Source organism: Anomalospiza imberbis, chromosome Z (genome assembly GCF_031753505.1).
Source record: "Anomalospiza imberbis isolate Cuckoo-Finch-1a 21T00152 chromosome Z, ASM3175350v1, whole genome shotgun sequence".
In the NCBI taxonomy this organism is placed as follows: Eukaryota; Metazoa; Chordata; class Aves; order Passeriformes; family Viduidae; genus Anomalospiza; species Anomalospiza imberbis.
The window spans coordinates 36332867-36345427 of record NC_089721.1 but is presented as its reverse complement, the minus strand read 5'-3'; the positions used below and the strand labels follow the sequence as shown (position 1 = coordinate 36345427).

Below are 12561 nucleotides of genomic sequence, written 5' to 3'. Positions count from 1 at the left end.
GTTCAGTAAAATTAATCACACTTTAATGTTTAAAAACCAATCACTCTTTGAGAAGCTGATCTAGACACCTCTTATATTTTGGTGACACAGCAAGACTTGGTGTGCACTTTAGTTTTGGCTTAGTAATCTCAAAAACTTGATCATATTAAATACCTTATCTACTTACACATTATCATCAGTGAATGATCTTCAAAGCTAAGGGGGCTTTATAATCAGGAGGTCATTGTAAGTACCCTTTCTGAACAGGAAGGGCAGGGAGTTTAGTGTGTTACCAACATGATGTTTTCCCCAGTATTACAGGATCCTTCATCATGATTCTTCTACTATAAAGACCTTGGGTTCTTGGATTTACTCTTCTTCAGCGCTCTTTCATCATTCCTGCCCTGTTTCTTCATCCTGCTGTCTATCCTTACTCATCTGCTGATGTCTCTCTCCATATCTTTAATTACATGTGATATTCCCTTGAAAAATTACTTTCTTGACTCACAGTAATTTCTTTTTTCCTCATTCTCTCTCTTCCCACAAAGGTGATGAGAAATCCTTGAGGAAGAACTGAAATTAATGGTATAACCTGATCCAATATATGCGGACAGCAGAAAAAGAAAATTATGGAATTTAAAAAAATATTCAGAAAGCAGAGAGCCTGAGTTAAGGCTCTGGTGTGACAAAAGGGAAGGATAAAAACCTGTCTAGCATCACAACACAATTTCTAGTAGGTTCTTTAAATTCAGGATGGAAATCTGGAAAGATAACCACTCTATCTTGGGCAGGACACTGGCCCTTTGAAAAAAACAAAAGAAAAAAACTTTTTCTCTTAACTGTACAAGCAAACATCTACTTCATGCTAAAAAAATTATTCAACATTATAATACACTGATACATACTCCAAGCACTAATTTAAATTTCGCCACATGTAAACATATGTTTTTTAATCAGTGGTTATTCCTAGAAATTATATATTCATCATCATTTATACTGTGGACTCAAAACTGCACTGGTGAGGTTGCTCTCTGATGACACTAAATAAGCACTTAGTAAGGTTAAGGTCATTATCATCCAAAATACAGACCATATGTAAGGAAATTCAAGAATCTGAATTACAGAGATTATAGATGGTGCACTAGAGACCAGGCACAAACTGATTACAGCCAGATTATTAACCCACGTGACTACCTATGTGTTAGACTGACTTGCAGTGACCCTAAGTAACTTTTCTTGCTAGAAAAACATGACTTCAGGGGTTGAATGCTCACTGCTAGAATCTGTGAAAAGAAAAATTATTATGGGATTTATTCCTAATGTACTAATGGAAACAGGTATGTGAGTTTGGTTGTTTAGTAGTAGAACAAACAGCTGCCTTAAAAATGCCCAACTTTTCTCAGTTTCTTGTTGTAACATTATCCAAGGTCTTGAAAATTCCTCAAGTCAAAAAGGTGTAACATGATGCAAGAATCTCTCAGGATAAATTGTGACATTTATTCTGCAGCACTTTTCCTGCATGTATCCTTCATGCAAATATTTAAGTACTGACTGTGCCTCAGTTTTGCATTATGAAGGTTTACCGTGTCACTTGTTGCAGTCTACAATGAAAGTTTATAAATATAAAAAATACAACATTTTGTCTAAGCCTATCTGTTGGAATGTATCACATTAAAGAACACCTTTCCTTTCTGTTTACGTGAGAAGATGGAACAGTCTTTCATTCTCACAGACTAATTTAAAAAGTACACCATTAAATGGGAGAAACCAAGGCAGAATTACAACTTCACTGTATTTTCCTAAGTAATAGAGAGTCTTTAGTTGTTAAGAAAGACAGAACTCAGACTCACTGTGCATTTGTTTGGCTTCTCTCCTGAGTGGACTCTCATGTGAATCAGCAGTTTGTAACGGGCATTAAATGGCTTGAACCTTCGAGGGCACCCTGCCCAGAAGCAGGTGAAGTCCTCTCCCTTCCTCTGGTCTATGTGGATCTTCTCTATGTGCCGCACAAGCTCCTCTTGATGGTCATACAGCTTCCCGCATTCAACCCAGCAACAGCCATGCTTGCCATTTAAATCATCCAGCTTGCCATCTTCCTCCAGTAGGGCACCTGGGGCAGGAGGCAGCACCTGCAGTGGGCGGATGTGGCTGGGAAGGCTGTGTGGATGCCGGTGCTGGTGAGCATGGTACGGCGGGGGCGGCCCTTGTGGAGGAGGTGGTAGCAGCACGAGGGGTGAAAGAGGCATGTCAACAATAGGGCCTGAGAAGTTATCCAGCGGTTCATTTTTTAGAACGTCCATTGCCTGGCTGTCCATGGGCAGCACACTCTGCTGGATCACCATATTATTTGTGGCAATCATCTGCAAGCTGGCTTGCTCCAGCTGCTGCATCTCCTGGTACTCACCTGTCCCGTTCTCAACATACCCTGGGAAAGTGACACTGCCATTCGCCATGAGGAAGGCTTTCTGGGCAGTTGAAACAGAGCAGTTTTGGGGTATACAGCTTCCTCTCACTCCCAAAAAATGTCCATAGACCTCAGGCTGTGGGGAGATGTTTGCTGGCGATGCCTTGGAGCTGTTGATGTAGGCCACCAGAGAAGTTGGGGATGTACAAATGATTGTATTGAACTCGATCCCAATGCTTTCAGACAGAGGAGATACAGAGAGTGCTCTCTTTTTGGAGCAGGCTGATTGACACCAGACTGAGGACTGGCAAGGATTAGAGTAAGGGGAATTCTTATTTTCCATGCCATATAAGTAGGATGGTAATGAGTTACTGGATGTAGATGCTTCAGGTGAAAAATTTATTAAGTCCCCCAACTCACTGCCATTTTGTAAACCATGGTCAGGAGGAACAGAAGAAAGTGTCCTGTACCTATGTGACCACTCTTGTTCAATACTCAGAGGGGAGTGACCTTCTGACAAGCTTAACGTTGTAGAGGCCAGAGTCTCACATGACAAGAGTGACCTGAAATAAAGGTATGATAAAGTAAGCAGTTAGATTTAGAAGTAGATCTTTTACCTCCATACACACACTTAAAATTAAGGAAAGGCTACATGCGAGAAAAGCTCTCCCTAATATTAGGTGTTCAAGTTTAGCACACTCAGTTAATGTACCAGTAGTTATACAAAGGTAATATACGTGGGAAAAGGTCACTTAGGAGACCAACTTCAAAACTTCAAGATTTTGAATGAAAGTTACTGTAAAGATTCTTGATCCACCAGTGTAGAATTGCAGATTGCACATCTTTTCATCAATTGTGGTGTAAATAGGTTTGGACTTCTGAAGCCAAAGCATTATGTTCCTGCCTTCTGTGAAACCCATAATGATTTAAGTCAGCTATTATTTCAGCTATTATTTTTGTTTGAAAAAAACAGAGAGAAAACTGATCTAAAGGGAATGAATATTCAACCTGAATGACTTTGTCAATGCATACAAATACTATAAATACTTCCCTACAGAAGTTTTATGTATCAAGTTTATAAACACTGATAATATCTAACTTTACAAAACAAAAAATAAATAAATTAATAATGTAGGAGAACTGGTTGAAGAGGTTTCTTACATTTGATTTGAAGATGTATCTGCCTCCAAGTCAGCAATCCAAATTTTTTATGAAAGCTTAATCTTGCTGTTATCGAGCATTTTTCACAGAGATATTATGAAACTTCTTTATGCTGCAAATATTCTTTGGATAGCATAAAAACCCTCTAAATGTAGGCCCTTAAAAGTATTGTTTTGTACAAAGGGGATAAAAAGGAAACAAAAGGGGCATCAAGGGCCCTGAGTCATGGCTGTAAATGCTGGCTGAGGGTTAACTGAATTTATTTCTTTGTTTCCAGTTCACACCCAGGCAGATTTGGATTTCCTACCAGCTAGTGGGGCTATCAGTATATAAATTTCTATTTTTAAGAAGCTCTTACAATAGGAAGAACTGGTTATGTATCTAGATAAACCTGACAATCTCAGAGAAGCCTGTACATCTTCTGTTTTGAGAATTAATTCTTGGGTTTATTATTTTAATTATACAGTTTTGAAGAAGCACAAAATTTCAATGACAGATCAAGGACACTGGAGGGGAAGCTTGGCACAGCCTGAGAAAGAGAGGAAGCCTGAGAGAGAGAGGAAGTAGTTTGCAGGTGCTGTATCTGTAAGATAGCTTGCAAACAGGGAAAATGTAGCTTAAAAGAACAGCAAGCCTTGTTGTGGTAACCAGTGGGAGAGACGGTTAAATGCCCCTTCGCGCAAGATACTTGCTTTGTAAAGCATGGCTGTTCTGCTGTATCAGAATAAGAAACATCCTGTTTTGATTCAATGTCAGGGCAGGATACTGTCATGGACCTTACCTGACTTCACCAGGGTTTAAACAGCACTTGCAAAACAGACTACATACCAAAAGCACAATTAGCATGCTGACTACAATTTGCACAGGGAGAAATCAGAAAAATGAGTCTGCTCCATCAGGTCAGTCTTGTGTGCCATTTCGATAAAGGGGATGACTTTTTGTGAAAAAGTTGAGTAAGGCTGTTGTCAGTGGGCTTTGTTAAAGCACAGCTCATTATGGGGTGATTAAATCAGGCTAGTATGTTGTGACCTCATATACAGATCCACAGTCTTCAACAGAGCAAGACAAGTAAGATTTGATTTCTCCATGCTATGATTAATACCTAGAAAACATAAGGAGAGAGTACGGATGCTCTGCCAGTTTTTCTTTAAGTTTTTATCTTCTCTTTTATAAATAAAGAAAAAGAAATCTTGCATCAATAAAAAGTCTATTTTTGTACTGACAAGAATTTTAAGCAGATACATAGTACGACCAGTGCCATACAAAAAGCTACTAATGCCTAACACAAAGGGGCATATCCATCAGTGAAGCTGAAGAAAAATTGTTTTTTAAAAGTCTCATAATAAGACAAAAATAAAAAGCTGGCCCAGAATTTCAAGTATATAATAATTAAGACCCTGCTATTCTGAAGAATAGCAGCACTTCAGCATCTAAATTCAAAAAATAATAAAAATTCCAGCTTCCCAAAAAATAAAGATTTATTTAAAATTCGGCCCACACTGTGACTAAGTAGTTTTCTAATAGGAGGAAAATAAATACACCTAATATGAAAATGAGGGACCAGATCTATCAGGGTGTCAGAATCTCAGATGGTATTAATTGGTGCATCTGCTTATTGTAAACTAAACGGGCTTGAGTTTGGACCAGATCTTTAATTAACATTTACAAGAGATTACTTGCAATTACATTGTATTCTCCCTTTGTGTACAGAGGCCACAAAGTCAAAGTACAATCCAGCATCCTGAACATAAACATAGAAGAGTTAAAACTATGTTCTTCTCTCTTTTCATGGTCTTCTATTTATTAGCCAAAAACCCTTTGCTCTTTCCTAGGTCTTTTTCTGACTTGTGTCAAAGCAAATGGCAGGATTACATCTGGTTTGATGCAACACAACAGAATACTCCAAAACAGTTTTGCAGAAACTCAAAAAAGATGGTGTAGGTTTTATCTTCCATGGTCTATACAGCAGAATCTGATGCTATGTGTAGCAAAACTCTCATTTTGCCAACTGGTTTCTTTCTTCCATCAGTAAAAATCAAGAAAATTCACTTCAGCTTTGGTAAATTCAACAAATTGTCTGGTTTGTGTTGAGCTGCCAGAACACAGTTCATAGTGCCTGAGAGATAAAATCCAGAGAAGGCACTCTGCCCAGGAGGAACCAGTCAACTTCACTTAGGCAAAAGCAGTTAATAGTTCAAGAAATTTAATTAAAAAACCCAAAAAAGCTCAAAACCAAACAACAGACAACCAAAAAAACACAAACAAAGAAAAAACTCCTCGCTGTTTTGACAGTCTGTGAGTTAGAATCTGACTTAAAACTTGTTTTGCCCTATCAAATAGACAAATTAAAATAAAAATTGCTGAAATTGACATTCTTTGTGTGATAAACTTATTTTATAACACCTTCATTGATAAATCACTAAAAGGTACTCTAGGGACACCACAGCCTCGATTCTGCCACAGTTTCAACTTGAGTTTGCCCTTAGTAAATGTTTCTTTGAAATAAAATCAAAACTGTATAACTCAATACTGACATGATATATTCAACCACACATTCAGTGTTTGGAACCACACAGGCACACCTAAAACTTAAGTAAGTAACAATTATGTAATTATATTTTTCTAGTATCAGTTTTATTTGATCTGAAAGGTATGCGTTTGGATTTGTCATTTGTCATCATCTTAGCACTGAATGGTTTTTGCTCACATGTCTACATAGGAAGCATAATTAATTTTGTAAATTTTCCCAGGGGGCTCAGTCTTCGCAACTAAAGTGACTGAAATGTTAAAAATTACCTTAAGAGTAAAGCAAGGTTTTATTCCATTTGTGTAGTACCAATTTTAATTGTTTCAGGAACATCCCTTGACTTGTAATAAAGCAACATAGTAAATGTCAACTGCTTTGAGAATAAAGACTCTTATGGTCTTTTGAAAATAAGAAACTACATTTCAACTCACTAGGCAATGCGGAATGTAGATTCCAAAATAACACACTAGAATATTTTCTCACTGTATGTTCAATATCCACGGATGTGCCTAACGTACTTATAGGGTGGTTCTCAAATATCTGTTTTCCTCTAATTCATGTTTGCTGGCAAAACTCAAAGTCATAATCTCAAAACTTACTTAAGCATTTAAAATTAATTAATAAATATTTTTCTGTGGGGTAGTAATATAAAAAGGCAACCTTTACAGTAAGTGGTCATAGTTTTCTTTACTATGCAACAGAACTAGAGAAACTTACAAGTTTTCAAGGACAATTGATCTGATTAATTATCAGATGGTAAACAAACAATTGGAAAGCAAATGCATTTGATGAGGAGAGAGGAACATGTGCAGAGCATTAATGTTTTTTTGTCTGTCCTTGGTGTTATTTCAAAAGCACAAACGTGGCACACTTAGCACTATGTAGATGTGATATGTGGACTATTTCTGCTTTCATCCTCCATAACACTCCTATACCTAGGACAAAAATCTAGTTAGTGACTACAAAACAACCTTTATCTAATAAAAAAGTTCTATCATATAAAGATTTTGTGTGGCCAAATTTCACCCATTATTTGAATGATCCAAACAGTATTATTATAGATGATCTGAATTAAAATTGCATGGAATTCAATTTCCCATGGCTTAGCAGAGAGTGATTTTCTGATTTTAATGATCAGAAATGTCACATTTGAATTACGGAAGAATTAAAACCCCCTCTTTTTAAAGTACTGAATATAAAAAGGTAATTGAGGACCTTGTATCTGATGAAGAAGCACTCAGGCTGGAAGCATCCATAGACCTTTGTAAGCTAGGGTTAATCTGGCTGCATGCTGTTGAAAGCTGATTCACTGAAGGTGAAAGAGGTCCCAGCTGTTGAACTGTCATGGGATTGCTGGTGACTACTGCATTGTTGCCACAGCCTTTTCCAATGGACTTGCCCTTGTGTCCATAATCAAGACCTCCTAAAATAAACAAAGCAGGTTAGTATTTATCTCTCATGAACCCATCATGAGGCACAGAACTCACATTGTTGCATCCCATGAACGCTAACTCCTGCATTTTTATCACATCACTTTGCAAACTCCAGAAAGTAATGGGAATCTTCAGATGATGGCAAAACAGGGGACCAAAACAAGAACTTTGCAAACTTCTCAAAACATAAATAGCAATATTCTACAGGGGAATTAATAGATTATGCACATGTAAAACATGTGCTGAAGTACACAAACTAAAGACCAGGCATGACAGAAAAACATCAGAAAAAGCACCAGGTTAAAAGTTCTCAGCTGAGGAACAGCTTTCTATGAAGAAGACAGGAAGAGAGAACCCAAGGAGGCTGCCAGAACAGCACCATGCCCCGAGTCCTACCAAACCCTGCAGCTGCAATCGTTTCAAGCCTTTCCATCGTTCCTGTCACTACCAATGCATAAAGCAAGGAGACCACCGATACACATGCAGACTGCAGTACTGGCTGAGTAGTTTCACTAGCAGGAGAGAGTTACAGCTGGAACCCAGCAGTCCTCAGAGGTCTAAGTAGAGGAATTTGAACTCAATCAAACTGAGAAGCATTCTGGTCTTTCTTTAAAGGTCACAGTCTGCTCTTAATCACTGCTGCCATGACTCAAACTGATAGCTATTACACAGTAGCACAAAAGATAGCTGGCCACCGGGACATACCTTCAAAATGCCCAGTGTTCTTTTTGTTGTGATTTAGATCACAGATGGTAATTTACAAGATTGCCTCCATTAAACCACACTGAGATTAGAAAGCTGAAATATAGGTCATAATATGGAAGTTGTTGGACATCCAGCAAATTCTCATCACAGCTGAAAATTAATAACTATACAATTCACATTGCTAGCTGCTTCCCTGTTCAGAATACTCCACAATGCAGGATAGCAACATCAGGACAAACAGTGAAAAGTATTTCTATGTAACCCATTTTCCTAAATTAAATCTACTTTTGATATGGGCATACAACTCATACAACTTTTTCTCCAGGTTCTTCAGATGGGATGCAGACTGCAGAGAGAAATACATTAAGGCAATAATGGCTCTCCCAGTCAAAGGAAGAAAATCCAAATCCTTCAATTCCCTCCAGATCAAATAGTTCCAAGGACAAATATGTAAAGAGAATTCCTGATTCTGCACTCAACTCCACTGTGGACACCACAAAAAAGCATTTAAGCTCTTGTAGGATTACTGTCTGTTCCCACTACATACGTGCAATTAAATCAAAAGAAATAGAGAAGGTATTTAAATTTATTTCCTGTGAGGCAGGAAAGTACGTATTTTGAACTCAATAAAGCTGAATCAATGTGCTTCTCAGCAGTTGATTTTATAATGTTACCGAGAATTAAATTGGAACCAGTAGCAAACATTAGGGAAAAAAAAAAAGTTGCCTCTGATAATAACATGAACACTACTCCTCTTAGCAAAAAGCTGGATGGGGTGAAATAAATTTACAAGCCCCATTCACACTATAAAAAATACGTAATACAACATAATATGCCTGTAGGTATGTGTGTATCATAAATGTTCAGTTAGCTATTTTTTAGAAAATTGCCTTTAGTATGTAGAACCAAAGATATTCTGCACCAAATTATATAAAAGAGAAGTTACTATAACAATGTCAGAAGCCCAAGTGGGTTTGATGGGTTTGACACTGAAATACAGCTGTAATGCTTGGAGAGTGTATATATATATATATGTATACATATATGTGTGTGTGTGTGTGTGTGTGTGTGTGTGTATATGTATATATGTATGCATGGAATATTTAATAATACATCAACCTACTATTTAGCATTGAGAAAATGTACCAAATGTATACTGATCCTTTCCTGGATGATGCCAATAACACATTTCACTTAGAGGCCACTTTAAACAAATTTCAGTAGTAACAATAATATCTACTTTATCATATCAGGAAATCAAGGACTGTGCATTTGTCAGATTTCCATTAGGGAAAGGCCATTCGTCATCTCAAATAACAATCTGCAACAATACAGTGAAATTACTATTTACTCATTACTAAATCTGAGCTGCTTGAAGCTTACATGTTGGAAAAAAACCAAATCCCATCAGAAAAACCAGAAAAGGAACTAGTGCCAAACCAATGTTGTTAAATACAGAAAGTTGTATCCTCAATGTATCCTGGTTTCTCTTTCAATTACAGGGTCTGCTATTATTATCTGTGTACAAACAGTACCTCAGGGATGCCAACAGCAGGTAAGAAAATTTGCTGCGTAATGGTAAGGATAATGAGAAAAATTGACCTTGTTGCTAGACATTGAATGGAAAACATGAGAAATTAAGTACTTTGGAGACACTATATTACTGGAATGATAAACAAAAATTATGCAAGACTCTAGTCCTCATGAACATTTGTCTGGACTTTTCTCTTACGTGAAAACAGAAACAAAAGGTTTTCTTCTTTTTGCCATTGACAACCATTTGCTCTTATGACAAAAAATTACAATTACTCCACTGAAAAGAAGGCAGGGGAGATTATCATGGAAGAATAAATCATCAGCTCCCACCACTGAAAGAGACTGAAAAGTAAAAGGCTGCTGCTGTGAAACTCAGTCATAAGATTTCATCAGCTGCTTCATATAGGCATAAATGTGTCAAAAGACCATCGTTAATACCTTGTCCATGCCCTGCAGGCCACTGAACAATATCAATTTGATCTGAATCAAGCAGCAGCATACAATCCCATCCATGCTGAACTTAGTCTGAGCACAAGATTGGAAGCTTATGCTGACTTCAAGCCCACTACAAAGTACAGACCACATCTGATCTAGCATGAAGTTAAACAGGTGCAACCTGGACCTAGCCGGTCATGAGCCTGCTGCTGAAAGGCAAGCTGTCAGAACATGTATTCAAAAGCTCTGGATAAATGTCAGAATAACTATGTCCAGCAACAGCATTTGGTATCACATACCCAGAATGCCAGAGAAGCCCTCAGTCAAGGTTTCCTGTATCATTGTCCCGAAGCTTGGAAATGGCAAGACAGTGAAAGGACAACCAGAAATTCCTCAATGCCTTGAATCCACATCAGCTGAGATAAACAGGAAACTCTCAGGAGGATACAAGTAGGTTTAAATGACATTGTAGCTTCTAAGAAAAATATGTAAGACAATATTTTAAATAAGCAAAATAAGTAATTTCTTTTTTTTAATACTAGGATATAGATCAGGAGACAGTCCAATAAAGCCAACAACAAATAAGGAGGTGGAATCAGTCCTGCAATAGCTCATGGTAAGAGTTACAGCTGACCAGAGCAGGCGCTTATTCTAAATAAACATAATAACACATAAATCAAAACTGCTCCTTATCAACATATAACAGTAATAGTTAACAAGTAAGTAAAAAAATGTTATGGAAATATTTTAATCCATTCACTTCCTCATTCATTAGGCTGCCTATTTTTCCTGTTTATTCTCTACAGTTGGTTAACAGCTAAGCTTCACTCAACCTTGAAATGCAAAATTATTTCACTGCAATCTTCTGAAGAACATTCAAATAATGCTAAAAAATACAACTACTTTAGATACACAGAATTTTAGATGAGATTTTCTTAATTTTTGTAATTATCTTACTTTTTGGAGGAAGAGTCCAATATGAAATCAGTTTCACTTAAAAAACATTTTATTTTAGCAGATACTGACTGAAAATCAGCCAATTTCTTTGTCTACTTTTTCATGTTAAGAGCAATAACTTGTTAATTCTTCCAAGAATCTCAGGATAAAAAATGAAACTACTTCACCAAACCTTTGAAATTGTAAACTATGTTTTCCATATATAAATAATGATCAACAAAAATATACAAAAGCAAAACCAGTTTTAATTGTCAGGTGTTCTGAAACACAGTACATACATACCAAATAGCTAACACCAGATCAAATTCAAACATTTCTTTGATTAATTAATTCTGTAATTACTGAACCAATCACTATGAAACAAAGCTACTAAAGTGATCTGAAAACCTGTGTCTTGTTACTTACTGTTAGACCAACAGCTATAAGTAAAAGAATTACAACAAGAAAGCAAAAGTTAATTTCCCTAGGGGGTTTTCTGTGTACATATACACAGAAAATGTACATGTTAAGAGCTTTAGAAGGGGTTGGTTTTAATGTTTCCCATGTACTGGGCTTCTACACTTGTTGGTGTGGACTCTCTATTCACCAAAATGAGGAGAAAAGAGCACAAGCAAAAAAGCATGTTGTAAGACCATAAATATGGAAGAGGACAGAGACCAAAGGAATAAGGCAGATTGTGTGAATGTATTCTTCAAATAGACTAAACTCACCAAGGCTGTTTGAAAACACAGTTGGCCTTTTTTCACAAAACATTTAATCCTCTGGATGTTGCAGCCCCCAGTTACAAAATACATTTTTACTGTCTGTCACCATATCTGTAGGGTTATTGACATCCTATTTGGAGGGAGTGGGGGCTTCACAGTGGCTGGTAACTCAAAAAACTCAAACATTTGCATAGAAGACATGCTTCCCAGTGGTAATACCTTAGTCCCTCTCACCTTGAGCCTGCAGAAGCTTTCAGGCTTCCCCTGCAGCAATTTCAGTTATATCATTAATGACTGCTAGAGAGCTAGCACATGTCCCTTTGCCCTTAAACTAAATGGCCACATTTCTATTGTTTCTACAGCCACCTAAGAGAGTCTATTGCTAAACAACTATGTAGACAGAGACACTAGTTGCAAGGCAGTGGATATCAGACCCCTTCGAACCTTCTTTAAGTATGTTAAACTGAAGCTTCAAAGGGGAGCAAATATATTTTGAAAAGGCAGACTAGGGGGAATATTGTCATTTGCCTCTATGACTATATGATCAAATAAAATCTTTGCCGACTTGGAAATCTGGACTTCTTCAAACTGGCATCATACTCTGAGTCCAAATCTTTTTGGAAGACCTTGAAGTTTCTCAGTGAACTAGACAAAAGCACAGTCACAAGTTTATTAGGTATGAACTTTTTTTTTATAGCATGCAAGCTAGAGTTTTTCAGA

The 12561-nt window shown here is 37.1% G+C and overlaps 1 protein-coding gene across 2 annotated transcripts in view; it reads right to left on the bottom strand.

The window, feature by feature from the left end:
• Positions 1-12561, bottom strand: part of GLIS3 (GLIS family zinc finger 3) — a 195149-nt gene that overhangs the window by 110292 nt on the left and 72296 nt on the right. For both annotated transcript variants that reach the window (XM_068177058.1, XM_068177057.1), the window contains exons 2-3: positions 7313-7494; positions 1830-2957 (exon numbers count right to left, since the gene is read on the bottom strand). In XM_068177058.1, the coding sequence (XP_068033159.1) occupies positions 1830-2957; positions 7313-7417 (1233 nt within the window). In that variant the 5' untranslated portion in view covers positions 7418-7494. The remainder of the gene's footprint in view (positions 1-1829; positions 2958-7312; positions 7495-12561) is intronic.